The sequence below is a fragment of the Schistocerca piceifrons genome, chromosome 4 (genome assembly GCF_021461385.2).
Source record: "Schistocerca piceifrons isolate TAMUIC-IGC-003096 chromosome 4, iqSchPice1.1, whole genome shotgun sequence".
Taxonomy (NCBI): domain Eukaryota; kingdom Metazoa; phylum Arthropoda; class Insecta; order Orthoptera; family Acrididae; genus Schistocerca; species Schistocerca piceifrons.
In genome coordinates this window covers 583,491,127-583,512,413 of record NC_060141.1, presented here as the reverse complement: position 1 = coordinate 583,512,413, position 21,287 = coordinate 583,491,127, and the positions used below count along the sequence as shown (strand labels likewise).

The 21,287-nt window shown below is 37.0% G+C and overlaps 1 protein-coding gene across 1 annotated transcript in view; it reads left to right on the top strand.

The window, feature by feature from the left end:
* LOC124796447 (laminin subunit alpha) overlaps positions 1-21,287 on the top strand; it is a 380,942-nt gene that overhangs the window by 135,927 nt on the left and 223,728 nt on the right. Inside the window, exons 13-21 of the mRNA XM_047260652.1 lie at positions 5,625-5,881; positions 6,010-6,288; positions 6,362-6,571; positions 6,734-7,039; positions 12,991-13,143; positions 13,262-13,439; positions 13,536-13,693; positions 15,950-16,106; positions 17,824-18,060. Coding sequence (XP_047116608.1) covers positions 5,625-5,881; positions 6,010-6,288; positions 6,362-6,571; positions 6,734-7,039; positions 12,991-13,143; positions 13,262-13,439; positions 13,536-13,693; positions 15,950-16,106; positions 17,824-18,060 — 1,935 coding nt within the window. The remainder of the gene's footprint in view (positions 1-5,624; positions 5,882-6,009; positions 6,289-6,361; positions 6,572-6,733; positions 7,040-12,990; positions 13,144-13,261; positions 13,440-13,535; positions 13,694-15,949; positions 16,107-17,823; positions 18,061-21,287) is intronic.

Below are 21,287 nucleotides of genomic sequence, written 5' to 3'. Positions count from 1 at the left end.
CACTCTTCTGGAAACCCACTTTAATTTGATGATTTCTGAAATTCTGATTCTCTTAACGATGAACCTGCTTCAGTCTTTATATATTTTTCATCAAGCAAGATAATCTTCCAGACCACAATCACATCCTTCAGACTGTTGCATGTATAAGATTGTTTTCAAATCATCCCAAGAAAAGCAGCTGAAACATCAGTTTCTACAAGTATCATGCTCCCACTTGCGGCAACACTGAGTGTACTCGAATGGTAGACATTCTTGTTACAGGACTAAATGTTCACTCCACTGTGAATATCTCTTAATCACCAACCTTGTCTTGAATTTGACTAGTGATCAGCATTTGTTTTCACCTTGCATACACATCTGTTGGGAATGGCTCTCTTCCCATGTGGTAGTTCAACTAGGTCATATGTTTTATTTTCCTGAAGAGATGTTATTGCGCGGTTCATGGCTTTCTTCCAGATATCCTTCTGAGCAGACTTCATGGCTTCACTGCATGTTTCTGGTTCCTGCAAAAATGCTGAGAGATGTCTCACATATTTACTAAATTTTTGTGGAGCTCTGAGAGTTCTTCAGTTGTATCTTCCTCCTGAGGGTTTCATCTACATTCAAGAAATGGTCATTCTCATGACTCTCACTGTCAAAAACAGACTGGTCCTCAGACTGAGATGTTAGATCCTAATGATTAAAAACATTCATTGGAAAAATTGAACCTTTCTTGCTCTTCAGTGGCTTCTGCTCAAAGATGATGTTTTGCACTCCTCTTCATAATAAACTCTGTAACCTTCATCGTGATCATACTCAACAAGAATTCCTTTTACTGCTTCTCTGTTGTTTAGGAATATGAATGTAGCAGGTGGAGCCTGTCACCTGCAATTGTTCAGTCTTAGCTTCTTACCATATGCTAGTTCATATGAAGTTGCTCCTGGAATACTGGAAGGCCCTGTTTAGTTCAGGATACAGGCTACAGTGTTCACTACGTCTGCCCAAAGCTTTTGTGGAATATTTCCAGTTGCATGGATTATGGTTGTGGCTGTTCCCATAATCATATGGTTCTCTCTTTCACAGCATACATTCTGTTTCGGAGAGTATGGCATTGTGAGGTGCTGAATTATACCTTTTTTCTGAAGAATGTCCTTTATTTGTTTGTTGTCAAATTCTTTTCCATTGTCATTCAGAAGTTCCTTAATGGTATGTCCAGCAGTTTTTGCTTCAGTTACGAGCTGACATCTTTTCTGCAACTCTAGCTTTTTCTTTGAAGAAATATTTTGCCCAAAACTTCGTATAGTCATCTTTTGAACACACAAAATACTGACACCCTGACACAGAATCATGTAATGTCCTGATGCCAAATGGCAAACAATGAGCCTTGCTATAAATATAGCCTTCACACAGTTCACTCTCCATTTTCACCTTGATATTTAGCTCACTGCTAAGTATGGACTTCAAATGTGCTCAATCTGATGACCAAATCTTTCATGATAAACCAACAAAAGATTGCCTCTGCTAGTGACATTTACACTGAAGCACCAAATAAACTGGTATAGGCATGCGTATTCAAGTAGAGAGATATGTAAAGAGGCAGAATATGGTGCTGTGATCAGCAATGCCTATATAAGACAACAAGTGTCTGTTGCAGTTGTTAGATAAGCAACTGCTACTACAATGGCAGATTATCAACATTTAAGAGAGTTTGAATGTGATGTTATAGTTGGTGCATGAGCAATGAGACACAGCATCTCCGAGGTAGCGATGAAGTGGGGATTTTCTCATATGACCATTTCACAAGTGCACTGTGAATATCATGAATCCGATAAAACATTCTGACATCTCTGCAGCCGAAAAAAGATACTGCAAGAACAGGACCAAAGATGACTGAAGAGAATCATTCAACATGACAGAAGAACAATCCTTCCGCAAGTTGATGCAGATTTCAATGCTGGGCCATCAACAAATGTCAGAATGCAAGTCATTCAACGAAATGTCATCGATATGGGCTTTTGTAGCTGAAGGCCCACTTATGTACCCTTGATGACTGCAAGACACAAAGCTTTATGCCTTCCCTGGGCCTGTCAGCACCAACATTGGATTGTTGATAACTGGAAGCATGTTGCCTGGTCAGGCGAATCTTGTTTCAAATTGTATCAACCGGATGGACATGTATGGGTACGGGGCCAGCCTCATGAGTCCTTGGACCCTACTTGTCAGCAGGTGGAGACTCTGTAATGGTGTGGGGCGTGTGCACTTGGAGTGCCCCCTGATATGTCTAGATACAACTCTGACAGGTGACACCTATGTAAGCATCCTGTCTGATCACGTGCATCCATTCATGTCCATTGTGCATTCCACCAGACTTGGGCAACTCCAGCAGGACAGTGCAACACCCCACATGTCCAGAATTGCTCCAGGAACACTCTTCTTAATTTAAACACTTGGGCTGGCCACCAAATTCCCCAGACATTAACATTATTGATCGTATCTGGGATGCCTTGCAGTGTGCTGTTCAGAAGAGATCTCCACTCCCTTGTACTCTTTATGAATTTATGGACAGCTCTGCAGGATTCATGGTGTCAGTTCCCTCCAACACTACTTCAGACATTATTCATGTCCATGCCACATCATGTTGTAGCACTTCTGTGTGCTCATGGAAGCCCTACACAATATTAGGCAGGTGTACTAGTTTCTCTGGATCTTCAGCTGTGATTCACTGAGGTAGTGAGGTACCTCATTTCTCACATCCAGTTTAGAAAGTCCTCCAAAGTGATAAAAAACATCCACCAATCTAATGACCTGATCAATCCTCAGATTTCAAATTTCTGAAGTTAATGTGAATTTATTTTCTATATGTTTATCCTGTAGTGGAAGGACAGAGAAAGATTCTTGTTACTGAGAGGTACAAGCCATACTTCTACCAAAGTAATTCTGTGCCATTTTGCTTCAGCTGATGCTTCAATGTCTATTGAGCTTGTTTTGATTGCTTCAGTATTGTCACCATTAGCTGTAATTACTGAGTGTTTTGTTGAAAAAAGCTGAAAAGTGTTGAAACAGTTTCCACCATTTGCAACATGACTTGTACCATTGTCTATGTACCAGTCATCATTTCTGCATTCAGAGTTCATCACAGAGGATGTAACAGCTAGAAGTATGATGTTTGTATCTGTGGTATTTTGTTTCAGTAGTTTGACAACAGCTGCCCACTTTGTGCACTCTTTAATTGTATGGTTGGGTTTCTTACAGTTATTGCAAATTAATGTCTTTTTCTTCTTCCCATTGGATTGGATTCCTGAGATGATTACCCTGATGAATCTATAATGAGGGCTTCTTGTTTACTAAATTCATCCATCTTTGTCCTCAAAACTTCTTCGTATGCACACAGTTGATTTGTCAGATTGTCAGTTGTTCTGACATCTCTAAAAATTAACATCCAACTAGATCTGTTTGAAGAACAGGCTTCTGGTAGTGCAACTAATATTTTACAAACCAAAAACAAAGCAAGCATTTCTTGATTATTTACAATATCTGTACCCATTCCCACTTCAATTCATTCCAAAGATTTTTCAGTTTTGAAATATAAGTCACAGTATCATCTCCAGAAGTCTTTTTGTAACTAAAGAACTGCAAACAAAGGTTGTAAACTTTGCCTTCAGAGACAACATAAAATATTTTGTGCAATTCTGTCCACACTTCATAAGCTATATTCAGTCACATTATTTTCTGCAAACTTTCTTCTGACACATTTATAGTTAAAACAAGTTAAGCATTACTGTGTGCTTTATTGAACATTGCTGGATCATCCTTTGTTCAGTGGTTGCACTTTCTAAAAGTATATTAGGTTTCACTGACCTGTCTTCCAAAACATCAACTGTACGAGAAATACCCTGCAGACAAATACTTTTTTCTATTTTTGAGTATTTCAGTTCATTTTGCCTTCCAGAAGTCCACTGTTGGTAATTCATGTTGAATTCATCACTCGTTGTATGGGATCAATAACTTCAGAGAAATCAACTTCTTGGAGATAACTTTAAAAACCTATAGTACAGAGTTTGTTGTTATTTTTCTGCAAGTGTACTTTTAACGTGCACCTAGACCCATAAACTGCTGAGTTAAGTAGAAAATGAACATATGCACACTTGAGGAAAACACAAGTGTTATTAAATACGACTCAGTGGACACCACTGCTTGACGGGAACGAGACCCATACATACTGCCAACCACTGAATACAAAAACAAAGGCTTCAGTTGTTAAATGACGCCAAATATGTAAAATCCATCAACATTCCTTCTTCACCCTCTTCCAGAGAAACTCTCATTGCCCCCCTGGAAGTCAAAGTCTTTACGTGCTTTCTTTCCCTCTCTTTCTGTAGATAATACATTTCATTCTATTTTAATGTACTCCTACATCACTTGCTTACTCAGGATCGAACAAAACTAAGAACTGATAGGCAATACCTAAGATCAAAACATTGCTTATAAGAAAATTGTAATAAAAAATTTAAGCTGTATTGAAAACACTATTAGAAAAACTTTTGCTCCTTGAACAAAAACAACTTCAAAAATAAATAAAAAATGAACTAGAGTGATATTAAACAGACATTAAAAAATTGTGACTGAAATGAAATTCACTTCCTTAAAATGGGCTGTGTGAAAGCTTGGTATTGTTGATTACTGAAACAGAAAGTAACAACTAAACGGATGTATTTAACTTATACGGTACACATTTTTTAGAAATGAGATTTTGGTAAAGTATGGGCAAATTTTTCAAAAGTTAATTTGTTTCTGCAACTATTTATCTACAGAGGAACCTATATTTGATCCCACTGATGATCTTCCACCTTTAGAATGAATTATATGTGTTTTGAAGGGTGCTGATGATGACAGAAACTACTGCTAGTGTAATGTGTGTAAGGTATTGAAATTACTTCCATGATTTACACATAAACTGGGTGTGAAAAATATTGTTGGCTGTGCTGAAGGCTAATTGTGTAGTAAGACATTCTGAGTTCACTTAAGATAAAAAAATCAGTAGTGATAAGTCTGAACACTATCTGGTCTATATGCAGAAGTCACCTGAAGAACATGCGTACTCATCCCTGACATAATGTCTGGTGAAAACTGTGGATTTCTGATAAATGTGAATTAAAAGTACTTTTATCCAGGAGTAGAGGTATAGAAATGGACATGTGCAGATGTTCTTTAACATGTAGCCATAGTAGTAAGTGTACCAGTGTGATTTGTATATGACAAAATGATACCAGATTGTTATAATTGTAATCTTTGTGTTAGAATTTTCATTGTGTTTTAATAATTAATAGCAAGGGCTCAGTCTGCATGTAGGCCTACGTAGTAGAGTGCAGCATCATAAAATTATTTGTTTGTTTAGCCGTTGAAACTCTGCCATTGAATCAGGAAGTTGAACATGTCACTAACTGACTTGATTTACTCTAGAAATATAGGGAGAAAATTTGAGGGAAAGCTCATCAACGCAACTCTGGCATTACATGCTACTCAGAGAATAACTGTTATTGAAGAAATAGTGATGCTTCATGTACAGGAATTATATTACCTGGTAATCAGGTTTAGTATTAATATTGCATATGAAACGTAAGTTTAAATTGTCTTTGGACTTGCAGATTGTGGATGTGATATTGGAGGTTCAGTGCACAACACATGTGACAAGGAGAATGGTCAGTGTCCATGCCGACCACGTGTAACTGGTCGCACCTGTAGGGAACCACTCAAGACTTATTATTTTCCCACACTATATCACAACCAGTATGAAGCTGAAGATGGCCGCACTCCTGCAAACACGCCTGTTCGCTATGGTTTTGATGAAGAAGTATTTCCAGGTTACTCTTGGAAAGGCTACGCAGTTTTTTCATTGTTGCAGGTAAAATTTGAGTCTTTTGTTCATTGTTAAATTTTTTCTTTCTAATTTGTGGGTTTGAGCTACTAAAAGCAAAATGTAGTTGAGAAAAATCATAATTAACAGATTTATGATCTTTTGGTGCTTCACAGGATGAAATTCTACACACTATATACATACCAAAGTCATCTCTGTATCGAATGGTACTGCGATACATCAACAACAATGAAGATTCTATACTTGGTCACATCAGAATTACTCCAGATAACCCTAACGATATTGAACAGACATTTCAGGTTCTGTTCAAACCAACTGCAGGATTGCCAACATTTGTCACAGTATCTGGTCCAACAGGAAGCATCCCATCTCCAATGGTTATGAATCCTGGTACCTGGACAATAAGTATTAAGAATGACAAGAGTTTGTTACTGGTAATAAAATTAAACAATTTTAATACTATTACAAACCTTTAACTATATGTTATTAAGAATGAGGTTTTTTCAGGATTACTTTGTTCTGCTGCCAGCTGCATATTACGAAGCCACTGTTTTGGTAGATAAAGTGATTGAGCCTTGTGAGATTGGAAATAAGGATCTGTGCAGACATTACAGGTATCCAAACATTTCCCAGTTTGACACAGTACGTGGTGATGGAGGCTTCTTATCAAAAGATGACACAAGAGAACCTTTGACAGAATACTTCTCTGATTACATAGTAAGTGCTGCAAACAGCTGCTGACTAAAATATGATTTTAAAATTCTTTTCATAGTGCTGTATTTCTTTTTACAGGCTACTCACTTCACCAGATTACAAGAATTTTAAATTTCATTTGTAATATAGGAACTGATAACTGATACATAATATTTTCTTTCACAGCAACTACATGAACTGCAGAGACCACAGCTGCCATTAATTAACAAAAGGCAGGATGAGATTCATCTAGAAATGACAATTTCTAAACCTGGACCACATGTGCTACTTCTCAATTATATCACTCCAGCAAATGACAGTAACTCAACAACTGTATCCATAGAAAGTCGCTCTCAAAATTGGCAACAATCTGCTCAAGTGGTATTGTATGGATGTCCATACACAGAACTGTGCAGACAGGCTGTCACAGATAGACAAGGGCAGTTGGCTGTTTTCAATTTTGATACGAATTACATCAGTCTTATTCTTAAGGTATGTTGCTAGTTTACAGGGCAATATTTCAGATCAGTGTTTTTCAGGAACAGTAGCTTTTTTTCTTTAAATTTAATTCATAGAGTGATGTATTTTGTATGTTCATTCATACAGTATTATAAAGTAATAGATGACCATTACTGAAGATTTGTTACATCATTTGTATGATGTTTGATGGTGTTTGTACAATTAGTTAAATGTAATATAATGATGTATGAGCAACAAATGGAGCTTCCTAGATACAATTCATCACTATCATATATTAATGATTCTCTCTTGGTTTCTGAAAGAGGGATAGTTATTTGTAACTGATGGTACAAAATCTAACATATATATTGCCACTCAGGATATAAAATAAGTCCTCTTTGACTGTTTTCATGTGGTGCAGTCATGGTACAAATGTTTCATTACATATTCCAAGTGCATTTAAGGTAGTGGATATTTCTGTACTCAGAATCCTGAATGAATTAAAGAGAATGTTTTTTGCATCATGGTGCTTGATAGCTTGCCTGAATTTAGGATGATATCTGGTTTCAAGGAAAACTTTTCAGCCCTTTACATGATCATCATAGCTTAGTGCTGTTGCATGGATATATCATCTGGAATGTCTTAAGGTCAAGACCAGATGAGGAAGATTGTTTTTACTTTGTTTTAAATGCCTAAGTGTTTTTGGGTGTAAGTGCTGCTTTTAAAGAAAGTCTCCAAACACTCTCTGTTATATGAGAATTTCAACTTACTTAATCTCAATTAATGCTGTGTTTTTGAACAACTATTTCTCAGTGCCAAATTTAAGTACTAAAACCATAACTACTTTTGCAAGCAAATTTTGTAGCTATAATTACACTGTTTGAGATCTTTAATAAAGTTTACACAGTATATGGCCTGTAGTGTTAGAGGCTCATCTCATAAATGTTAAACATAACTACTGTGGACCCTGATGGTCATATGCAGTTTATCAGGTTTCTTGTTTGGAAAGCCATCTGCATAATTGTAGTCTGTTGTCAGTGTCCTTGAGTTTTTACTTTGCGATAGATATAAAACTGTAGGTGAGCTGTCTGTTGTCTGTGCCAATGATAATTAACCATGCCCATGAAAATACGTCACAATAATAATGGGGTTGTGAGACATTTAAGGGCAGTGTTCCAAGCAGCAAAGGTGTTGGTACTCACAAATGTGGCTCCCAGGTTGTTCTAACCATCATTCCATCCTAATTACATGTACTATACAGTTTAATGGAATAAAAACAAATTGCATTAATTTTTGTACAGCCACTATGTACATTGTATAGACTCCCATTCCTCAGACACATCCCTGTTTTTCCACAGTTTCTCCTTTCCCTGTAATGGACTTCTTCTGTCATATACAAATCTCCCTCTTTTCTTCTTCAGCATTGCCAAAGCATCTGTATTATTTAAAATTCTTCCAGCCAACTGTCAAGAAACTTACAGCATCAAATTTGCTCTCTCCCCTGCATAACTCATCACATACACACATTCCATGCCCCCTGGCAGATTCTGTTAACAAATTTCCTTGCTCAGCCCCTATACTTAACATATCTTTTCTTAAATCCAGCATTTTCCCATCATTAAACAACTCAATACAATTATACCTCCCATGTCCCTTGGCAAGTTCCACAGATGAAATTATTTCCCCATCTACTTCATCAAACACTACTTTTCTTAAACCGAATCTTTCTCTTTCAGTAATGCCTACATTCTTTTTTAATCTTGAATTGTTATATTTAATGTCCTTCTTACACCCATTTACATCCATACAATTTAATTCTGCCTCTGTTTGCCATTTATATTTTACACTGCCCTGCACTTGTGCTCAGTAAGCCCAAAATCACTAACCACAGTTTTCACATTAATCATCATCCCCTCTTCTATATTTCTTATTTCAGAGTAACTCCTCTTTGTAAATTTTAATTTCCTCCTCAATGTTAACTTTAATTTTAATTACTCTATCCTCAGTGTAATCTGGTTGGTCACAGACTACAGCTGCTTCTTCATAAATTTTCGATTCCGATTCCCCATGACTGATTTCAATTTCATTTACTTTTTCCTCAGTGTGTTCTGATTTATCATAATGAAGATCACTATCCACAGTTTTATGACAACAATTATTCCCCTTTAGTACATCAGATTTTGATAACACATCCCATATCCTACTCAAAACAATTATTTTATCCCCAAGCTCTGTTTTTAATTCCTCAAATTTTGTATTGATAATATTTCCAAATTTAATCACTAAGTTTTGATTCCAACTCCCTAACTAACACATATTACATAGTCCCTATTTTGGAATCCACCTCTCCCACTATCTCAGATTTTATTCTCTCAATTTTTGAATCTATGTTCCATGTCATGGAATCCATCATTTCTAACTTCTTACTCAATTTATCAAACAGTATAGAGAGTTGACTACCTGGCACCCAACCTGTTTCTTCTCTTATTTTACAATTACTTGAATCGTTCATGCTTCTGACCCACAATCGCTTTGCGCCTTGTCAATTTCGTTGGCCATGGCTCATGATTCAAAACAGAAATAGGAACTGAGCAACTGTTGCTGTTACTTATCTCAAATATGTTGCTTGATGCTATGGAACAGTAAACTGTTGGGTACTGCAGCATGGCTTGGCTGTGGCACTTACAGGTGGCCACACATTGAACAGACAGCAACACTCCTATAGTGACATGGCACTTGATTGCCTTGGCACTGTGAAAAAACAGCAACACTGCTGGGCAGCGATGTGGTCAGCAGTGGTCTGTTATGACTGTGGCAGTTATTGGCAACATTGTGAACACATAACACAGCAGTTCTTGCAAATCACACAAAAACATCGTAGCCCAGACTTGAAGCATAGACTGCACTTATGTCTTGACAGTATGAAAGCAGCATTTACCCTGTGGTATCATTTATATTGTAGTCTCTGTCAAAAGTCCACCTATGCACAACAGTAATAATTACACTGCAACTACTTCTGCTATTGTGTTGCTTATAGCTCAGTGCCACCACACTGACTGTTCAAAGGTCTCAACTTTTACTGGAACATCCGATCCTAAAATATATAATGTAATAGAGTGCAAATAACAGTCTAGTCCAGGATGAGCCCTTCCAATTCCAACTTCACCATTTGGCTAGAGATAACTCTATTGCTACCAGTCCAGCACAAAACAAATGCATGCCTTTCCCTATTTTGCTCAATACTAGCTTGTCATCTGAGCTATTGATATTCAAGAAAGTTGCTTTAGTTTTCTGCAAAGGTCCTTTTGCTTAGCCGTTTTTGCATTTTGTGTCAGTCTCATTTTTTAGACACCTGTATTCGCTTTTGTCTGCTTCATTTGCTGCATTTTTGTCTTTTACCCTTTCATTAGTTAAATTCACTATCTTCTTATTACCCAGGAATTGCTACTAGGCTTATGTGATTCTCTGCTGATTTCCTATTTCATCTCTCAGAAGTACCCATTCATCTTCTATTGTCTTCCTTTCCTCTGTTTCAGTTCAATGTTCCATAATACTCCCTCTGAAACTTCCAATAATTTTTGGTCCCTCTAATTTATTCAGCTCACTTCTCCTTCATTTCCTTCATTTTTGAAATGTCTTCAGACTTGTCTGCAGTTCATAACAAATAAATTAAGGTAATGAGTTCACTGACTTATGGTTTAAAATATGGCTTCAGAATCTCTTATCTTCCCATTATGTAATCAATCTCTAACCTTCCAGTGTTATCAGATCTCTTCCATGTATACACCCTTTTCTTGACTCATAAAGCTAGGGTTAGTGATGATTAAATTAAACTCTGTGCAGAATTCTACAAGATGACTCCCTCTCTCATTCCTTTCCCTCAGTCCATGTTCACCTATTGTTCTTTCTTCTCTTCCTATCCCTACTGTTGAATTCCAGTCATCCGTCACAAGAAAATTTCCATTTCCCTAACTACCTGAATAATTTCTTTTATCTAATCATACGTTCTTTCAATCTCTTTATTATCTGTGGAGGTAGTATTGTGATGAATGTTGCCTTTGTGTGCGTATAGTAATGTGTTCACAATGCTCTTCATAATTCTGTATCCCTATTTTCTTATTCATTAGTAGGCCTATCCTGTACTGCCCCTATTTGACTATTTGATTTTGTGTTGATAACTATGTACTGACCTGGTTAGAAGTCCTGTTCTTCCTGCCACCTCACTTTACTAAGTCTCGCTGTGTCTACCTTCAGACTATCAATTTCCATTTCTAAGTTCTCTAACCTTTCTACCTGATTAAGTGATCCAACATTCTTCAGTCTGACCCATGGAATGCCAGTTTCATTTTTCCTGATCACATCCTCCTGAGTAGCCCTTCCGGAGATCCGAAAGGGGGACTATTCTGCCTCCAGAATATTTTGCCCAAGAGGATGACATCATCATGTCATCCAGTAGAGCTGCTTATCTTCAGAGGAAGAAAAGTATTGGGTGTAGTTTCTCCTTGCTTCCAGTCGTTTGCAGTACTAGCACAGTGATGCCATTTCAGCTAATGTTATAAGATCAGATCAATCAATAATCCAGACCATTGGCCCTGTAACTATTGAAGAGATTTCTGCCCTCTCTTCAGAAACCAAGGGTTTGTCTGGCCTTACCACAGGTATCCTTCCATTGTGATTGCCCCTATGTTACAGTTGTCTGTGTTGTTGTGGCACACAAGCCATCCCCTTTCAGCAAGGTTCATGGCTTGTAGGGCAAGGCATATAACATGTTGGGTGCATGATATACCACTTTAAACAGCAAAATAATGCATTAAATAACTCTAGGAAGTGGGATAACAGCAGAACATCCCAGGCAGTGGTTTGTAGCAAGTTTAAAGTATGAGGATACTTTACTCAGAGGAAGACCATATTTAAGTTATATGCAGCTGTTTGATCAGACCCATTTTCTTGGATCATGTGGCACTGTTCAACAGTGGTTACAAGTCATCAGATTGCTTTAATAACAGTAATAACATTTATCTGCCCATAATAATATTACAGTCTTGGACATCATCTTTTTTGTCCATTTACTTTAATAAAACCAGGCTCATATTAACTTAAATAACCCCTTCTTAAGCCGCATGCACCCTGTACCGACATACTTACATCTCTACAAACCAGTGGCTGGGACTTCCTAGCAGATGTTTTCTGCTGTCTCATGACAAGTAAGTGCTTTGATTACCTTCTTGTAGCTGTGTAGAAGGTGTACTGTCAAAGTCACAGCCGCTGACAGTGGTATATCAACAGGGTAGTGTTTCACTGTTTGAGTATCTCTCAAGCAATTGGTTAGAGTCCTGCACTAAACTGGGAAGTGTTTACCAGTTACCCAATGAATTGGTACATGTAGTATTCATAGTGCAATTTAATATAAGTGCATTTGATTTTAAAGTTCAATGCCTGCATGATGCCCACTGTCTAAAATTCACTATAGTGATGCCAACTACTTTTTTCAACACATCACTGCAGCCTTCTCCAAAGTAAGGTTTATGAGAAACAACATTGCAGAAAAGCTTTTATATTAATTCCTTAAACACCTTAAGAGTGAATAAGAACACAGAATTAAACCTATGTGGGAATGGTCCCCAGAATGATCACTCTTTCAGCCTCCCTCAAGAAATAAATGAATCCACTTTTCATGACAAATAATAAGAAATCTTGCTGCTGTGATTAGAGCTTTGATAAAAGTGAAGGATTTCAATTATCACTGAGGCCAGTTCTTAGTATTTATTTCAAAGGAAAAGTATAAATAGTTTCTACTAAGAGTACATATAGTTTTACTGGATAGTTTGTCTGTTATCTGAACAATTTTCCATGTCTTCCTTTGAAAACCCACACTAGTTTCTCATATTTCTACAGAGCATTTCATTTTATGTATAACAGTTAATTCTGTCATCATATTTTTTAGAATAGAAGTAATTTTTGTTTTTTCTTTTTTTAATTTCCAGGGCAGGAATGACACAAATATTGCACTAGACTCTGTTGTTGCTATACCTTTTGAGGAATGGTCTGTTGATTATCAGCAGCCTAAGCCAGCATGTGTCAGAAAAGATGGAAATTGTGTTCAAGCATTGTTTCACAGACCACCAAACTCAAAGAAGGTACTCACATTCTTTTCTTACTGTGTTTTAGATTATGTAGTGTAAGGCAGTATTTCTTTTCCCTAATTTCTACTCTTTTGTATTTAAGTGTTAACTACATTAACAGTGTATTTTATAGGTTGAATTTGAGACAGGCAACGAACAACGTGTTGCCAAGGAAGTGCCACGTCTATTTGACAACAGTACACAGCTTATCTATTTAGATCATTCAGATCCAATGATTGATGTGATGCATAAGGTGCCAAGCCCTGGTTCATATGTTTTTGTTGTGAGATACTATCAACCAGATCACCCAGGTAATTAGTTGTAATACATTTAGGAAGTTTTGAGGTTGTACATTGATGAAGTATGTGCCTCAACGTTATTGCTTTTATGTAAATTTTCGTTTTCAGCATTTGATTTAGATGTTGTGGTACACAATGGTCAGTTTTATGAAGCTAAGCTGCCTGTTCAGCACTGCCCATCCAACTCAGGGTGTCGTTCTGTAATTAGACAGTCAGATCAGAACACCAATTTTCAGTTAACTGAGAACTATATTCTCACTTTTAAGGTTAGTATGTAATTATGGTTTCTGTTTTGAATGACTTGAGTATTCTAAATGTAAGAAAATTTGGAGACTGCCTGTTAAGAATTTTCTCTGATGTCATCATTTTTGTTTTGTTTTTAGTAACTGATCTTTTCTACTTGAGTAGTACAATAACTGATTATATAAAAAGTCTAAATAATGTAAAACATAAACATAACAACTCATAGTACAGTTAAGGTGTTGAATGTTCAATAGGCATATAAACAAGACTGAAAATATTGCAAGGCTTTCAGACGATGTCCTTTTTCAGAAATACTATTACAAAATACACATACGCGTAAATGCACCTGCATGGCTCAATTATCCCATCTGATTGCATTGCACCAGCACTGCAGCATAATCTGCAGTTGGCTGGGATAATGTAGCCATGCATGTGCTTGTGTGGGTTACTGTAGCCATGAGTGTGGTTGCATATGTGTGTGTATGTGTACTCTATATTAGTTTCGTTTGAAGAACATAGAGACAAACATAGCAATATTTCAACATAATTTATTGTTGGCTATTCAATAATTCAGCTGTATTGTGATTTGTTTCCTTTGCTCCTTCCATTACTTACATTCCACTTCAGAAAGATATTTAATTTGTTACCAACAAACTGTGATAATATAGGAATAAGAAGAAATGTCTAAAGAAAAATTTTTAATTTGTTACCAATAAACTTTGGTAATATGGAAATAATAATAATAATAATAATAATATCAAGACTTTATGTGGAGTATTTTAAGCTGTGGTTGTGAATTGTGACACTTCAGAAACAGGGAAGGAAACAGTTACAAAAAGTTGAGTCATGGATATGGCGAAGAGTTACAAAAAACATCCTGGATTTAAATAAAAGATATTAAGCAAATGAAAAAATAATAAATTGATCATTACCATACATAAAATGAGTAAAATAATGTGAGCCTTAATTTCACATAGTAATTTCATAATGAACACCCTTGAACATTCAGAAAGAGAGCCATGAGGAAGTCCGATGAGATCCATACTTCAAAGTGTCATTAATGGACCAGAAGCTACAGTCCAATGGTACAATTGGTAAGAGATGGGGGTGGATGGTTATAACAGTGAAGTTTTGCCTTCAGCAGATGATGATGTATTAATAGATCCATTATCATTTTTTAAGAAATAGGTTGTATTCTGTAATTATTTTTTTTCGGTCTTAGTATTAGAATAAACAATACAAACAACCATATTCCTAATCTTGGAATTATTCATTTCACACTTTCAGCACCGTATGAATATAAATTGGCAGTAAAGCCCCAGGGAGATCAAATGTCTTTTGTCTTCTTACTCTTAAGTAAATTATAGCAAAATTAAATCCTATTACCCCAAATTATGGCAGAAAATTTGAAAAGTAAATAAAAGACTTAGTCATTGTGCAAGACTGAGTTCATATGTTCATATCCTACACATTTAACTTCTTGACTACATTTGTATTACACATCTGGAAACTGTATAAAAAGTTTCAATAGCATTTATCAGTTACCTTGTTTGCAGATCAGTCATTTTCTTTTTAATTGAAAGTATTAGTACTACACCAGGAAATTTGTAGCATGTTTTGACATCACTTGTGGGCCCCATGTTACATTATTCTTGCACGTATTCCACAACAAATCAGATTTGTGTTTAGAATGAGACAAATGACATATTTTCAAGCTTCCAGAACTCCACTATGAGCCTTTCCCCTCCCCACCCTCATTTTGGCAGAAAAAAGCATTTAGATAGAAGATAAATAAAAGATCAGATAAAGGAACCAAGTATAGATCACTGTAAACCCTGGACAGATTTTATACTCACTCAGAAAGTATTGGTGACCGAAGTGTGTATTACCATATCTGTATATTTGAACCTTTACTGTCTGATACCTAACAGCACAACTTTTTTAGCACTAATTATGTTGGTGACTTTACTTCAGTTGCTTAGTAATGGTACAGTTTTCCTCACCCATCATATATCAGCATGAGGGTGCTCTTTTTTAAACTCTGACTTCTATTTCCTCATCCGTTCTTTTTTCCATCTTCACCTCTGAAAGTTTGCTTTGGTCTGTGACATTAAGAATTAAGCTAAAACTATTTTATGTTGATGCCGTCCTGAACCTGAATTTTATTACAAATAATTTTTATTGCCATAAACAGCCATCTGAACTATTTTGATACAGATTTACAAAACCTTGTTTTGGAACAATTGTTAACATACAACTCAATGATATTTATGTTTCAGGCTCCTGATAAGAAAAGTGTATGGCTGGATTATGTACTTTTGGTACCAGCTGACCAGTTCACAGAGGAAATTCTTGAGGAAGAACCTATAGATCACACTGGTGCATTTATCAAGCAATGTGGCCATAATCATTTCTACATGGATACCAATACAGAAGGTACAACCCAAGAGCTCTGAAGTTTTAGTAGCTTGTCTCTAACTGCAAACATGCAAGAAAAGCAAAAGTACTTTTTCTTATACCCTCTTTCTTTCTATTGCCTTTATAAATATCTGCCGTACATCTGATCGCTTTGTTTGGTGCAATTAGTGAGCCTTTGTGAATCAATGGTAGTTTGTTTTCCCTGAAGATGTTTGAAACGTAGGGTCTATTTATGCCAACTTGGAACTATCAAATAATTAAAAAAATTATGAATAAATAAATTTAATATTAATGTTATAATTAATAAATTAGTGTTAATTAAGCAATCAGCTAATTAACTCATTCACTACTCCATGTCCTTCACCTGCCTATCTCCATCTCCATTCCCACTCCAGCTCTACACATGTCTTCCATCCCCCACTCCCATACATGGAACAGCCTCCTGATGCTTGGTCAAACAGCCCTATCCTGTTCCCACCCCATTGCTGCACTCTCCCACTGGCAGCACTAGTGTGTTCTGTCAGCACTACCTTGTTGTCCTCCCCCCCCCCCCCTCCCTCCTCACACCATGGCTCTTCTTCAACCCCCCCCCCCCCCCCCACTACCCTTCCCAGCTAAACTACTGCTCACATCAGATACAGTCACAGTCAGGCCTTACTGCCCAGAGACAGTGTCAATGTGTATGTGAGTTGTCCACATGTGAGTTTTCTATTTCTGAAGAAGGAGTGCCTGAAAGCTGAAATATTTCTAGCATTCTATTTTGTTGTATCTGTCTGTGACTCAACACCTCCTCTATGTGGTGAGTAGCAATCTATCCTTTCCATATTGTTACAATATTATGAAAATGAAAGTTGCTACTCACCATATAGCAGAGATAACTGAGTCGCAGATAGGCACAACAAAAATACTGTCACAAATAAAGCTTTCAGCCATTAAGGCCTACGTCAACAATAGATCACCCACACACAAACACACACACACACACACACACACACACACACAAACGCAACTCACACACATGACTGCAGTCTCAGGTAACTGAAACCACTTTCCTTTCAATAATATTGTTACATTCCATCCTGGATTTTCCGTTGTTTGATTTTTTCCATAATGTTAGTATTCCAGCCTGGATTTTCCATTGTTTGAAAAATTAAAGAACGAGAATGGAATGTAGAGTTGCCATAGTATATCTAATATGTTTTACTTAATTGGTGCTCAGCTCTTATTGTAGAAAACGTAGTGGTTTTATGGATTGCGTGAGGTGAAGTGATGTCAAATGTGATATGGATTGATGTGGTGATGGGAAATGAGATTAGATAACTGCAAAAGCTATAATGTAGTATGTTTATCAGCAGCTGTTGTAAAATATTCCTATTACAGTTCACAAACAAGAATCAACTATCCATATGTAATTTGCACATTTGTTTTGCAGTGTTCTGTCTTTATTTTGTATTATTATTCCCCGTAAGTGTATAAATGTCTTCAAAAATATGTCACTGATAAAGGTCAGAAATACGTGTTGTTATCTTTGAAAGATGTTTGGATAAAAATGTACCATGTGTGCTTTTCATGAATGAAGTAATTTTATATGGAACATATTTTATTGGTGTATGTTGGGCTTCAAAATATGGAGTTATTTCTACAACTATCTTTATTATAATAAAGAGAATTAATTTTTTTCTGCCAAACAAATATTCCTCAGAAGTTTCTCAAACTTTCATGTTTCTGTTTACAGGTTTCTGTCGTGATGCTGTGTTTTCAATCACAACTGAGTACAACAATGGTGCTCTGCCATGTTCCTGTAATGTTGAAGGATCACTCAGTTTTGAGTGTGAAAAATTTGGTGGGCAGTGCACGTGCAAACCTAATGTGATTGGCAGAAATTGTGATTTGTGTAAGACTGGATTTTTTGGTTTCCCAGACTGCAGACCATGTGACTGCCCTTCTACTGCTTTATGTGAAACATTTACAGGTAAGCTTCTGAAATTCTTCAAGTAGGTTTGCAGTCTGGAAAAGAAAGACCACAAGTATAAGTACAGGGAAGAAAACTAGTCTTGAAATTGTGGTCTTAGATTGTTGATACAACAATTTAAGTGTAAATTGTGCTTAATGAGCTTTTGGATGTGAAAGAAGAAAAATGACAGAACATGTAAACAGGAAGATTGTTTCATTACAAGCAAGGATTAGAATGACAAAACTGGAATCATCCGGAATATCATAAAAATATAGTAATACCGTACTTTGTAAAAGAGGGGATTGTTGATTTGTAATATCATTGTTAGATTTTTTTTCATGGTGACTTCATATGACTACAACTTTATCTTCCTTGATGTATATATGTTGACTGAAGTGCAAGTGAAAATTTGCACCAAGGGCAGGATTCAAACCCAGGTTACCTGCTCACTAGGCAGATGAGCTAAACAATGCACCTGCTTTGCACAGTGGCTCTGCACAGTTGCATAGACTCCACTAGCACGCCTCCCTCCTCGGTCCAAATTCCCATTCACATCTCAGCCCGTTTTGTTTTCCCATAAACTCGAACAGCATTGCAGAGGCTCTCCAGCTGTATTGGAATAGAACCTCAGCATCGAACGAAATGGGGGATCCTGTGCCAGGACGGCATAGTGGTTAGTACAGCTGCCAAGTAAGCAACAAGACCTGGGTTCAAATCCTAGCCTTGGAACTAATCTTCATTTTTTTCTTCAACCTGCATACATATGTCATAGATGTTTCAGACTTGGAAAGGTTTCTGGAATCATATAGTTTCATTTGTTTATCTTCTTTTAGAACAAGTGCATGATAGTTACTTTCTATTTAGGAGATAATTAATCAGAGGGCAGCAGTTTGTCATCAGTTGAGAGTTAGTAATAAGAAAAAGTGAAAGGGATGCTCCCTGGATAATATCCATAAAATTATAGACACCTCATTCATTGGAAGTGCAAGAGAGGGAATAAATAGGGGAATTACTTTAAAGATGAACAAACTAGGGAAGTGGGAGGATAATGTTAATTTACTCATCAATCTTTAAGCATTGTATTACCATAGGTTGAGCAAAGTAACTTAGTGTAGTTCAAACAATACAAGCATGGTAAAAGCAAAACACAGTAGTAAAGACAGTAAACAACATTGATTTGTATATGACAAATCAAAATCATCACTGTAAGTAAATAATTTTTCAGTTGTATAAACTGGCTTTTTAATGTTGTGAATCATATTTCTGAAAGTCTTCAACAAGATAGTTTTGTTTTTTAAGGAAGTGGATTAAATAATTGAACTCCCAGGTTTGTTTTAACTATTTTATATTAAGCTAAATGTAGTAAAGGTCAGTTGCATGATTTATCATACATGAAGTGGACTGCCTTAATTTGTAGTTCTGTTGGGTTTGTCTGAGCTCTGACATCATCTTGATCAAATTGCTTGCCCAAGATGTAAAAGTTGAGGTTCCTTACAGTATTCATTGGTCCCCTAGTAACTGCAGTTGGTATATGTCCATTAAACTGCTCAAAAGTGAAACTTACAGATTGGTGTTAACTCAATAGCAACTCAATGCGACTGTGGTTTGGTGGATTAAAATGAGACTTATTCAAAGTATTGCATGTTGCCAAATGGTATTCCAGTAGTACTATTCACATACTTGATGAATTTGTAGTTTCTGGACAATTAAAGCAATTCAGTGGTTAGCATGCCACCATTCTGGTCTACAGTTAACAGCACTGAACTATCAATAGCGACAGGCCCATGCCCTTTTATGTGCCACACTTTTGAGTCAATAATCTATTTGGAGCTATGCATTTTGTTAGGGCCTGGTAAGTATGACAGCAGTCATTCCACGTTGTGGGCACATTGTTTGGTCTGGTACCCACTTGATGCTGGGTATGATGAACGCCTATCCAAAGATCACACACATATCACAGTCACAGCAGTGTTGGTGTAACACAGATCTTCCAGGTAACATAAGAGACAGCATTGCCAGTGGTGCACATAAGCCATTTCTCTCTAATCAAATTACTTTTTGTTGGTACTGTTTTTTATATACAGGGTAGTCCATAGATGGTGACTGGGCCAAATATCTCACAAAATAAGCATCAAACAAAAAAACTACAAAGACCAAAACTCCTCTAGCTTGAAGGGGAAACCAGATGGCGCTATGGTTGGCCCGCTAGATGGTGCTGCCATAGGTCAAACGGATATCAGCTGCATTTTTTTAAATAGGATCCTCCAGTTTTTATTGCATATTCGTGTAGTACGTAAAGAAATATGAATGTTTTAGTTGGACCACTTTTTTCGCTTTGTGATAGATAGCGCTGTAACAGTCACAAATGTATAAGTACGTGGTATCACGTAACGTTCCGCCAGTGCGGACGGTATTTGCTTCGTGATACATTACCCATGTTAAAATGAACCGTTTACCAATTGCGGAAAAGGTAGATATTGTGTTGATGTATGGCTATTGTGATCAAACTGCCCAGTGGGCCTGTGCTATGTATGCTGTTTGGTATCCTGGATGACATCATCCAAGTGTCTGGACCGTTCGCTGGATAGTTACGTTATTTAATGAAACAGGAAGCGTTCAGCCACATGTGAAATGTCAACCACGACCTGCAACAAATGATGATGCCCAAGTAGGTGTTTCAGCTGCTGTCGCGGCTAATACGTGCATCAGTAGCAGACAAATTGTGCAGGAATCGGGAATCTCAAAAACATCGGCGTTGAGAATGCTACATCAACATCGATTGCACCCGTACCATATTCCTATGTACCAGAAATTCCATGGCAACGACTTTGAATGTCATGTACAGTTCTGCCACTGGGCACAAGAGAAATTACAGGACGATGACAGATTTTTTGCATGTGTTCTATTTAGCTACAAAGCGTCATTCACCAACAGCAGTAACGTAAACCGGCATAATATGCACTATTGGGCAACGGAAAATCCATGATGGCTGCGACAAGTGGAACATCAGTGATCTTGGCGGGTTAATGTATGGTGCGGCATTATGGGAGGAAGGATAATTGGCCCCCATTTTATCGACGGCAATCTAAATGGTGCAATGTATGCTGATTTCCTTCGTAATGTTCTACCAATGTTACTACAAGATGTTTCACTGCATGACAGAATGGCGATGTACTTCCAACATGAAGGATGGTTTGCACATAGCTCGCGTGCAGTTGAAGCGGTATTGAATAGCACATTTCATG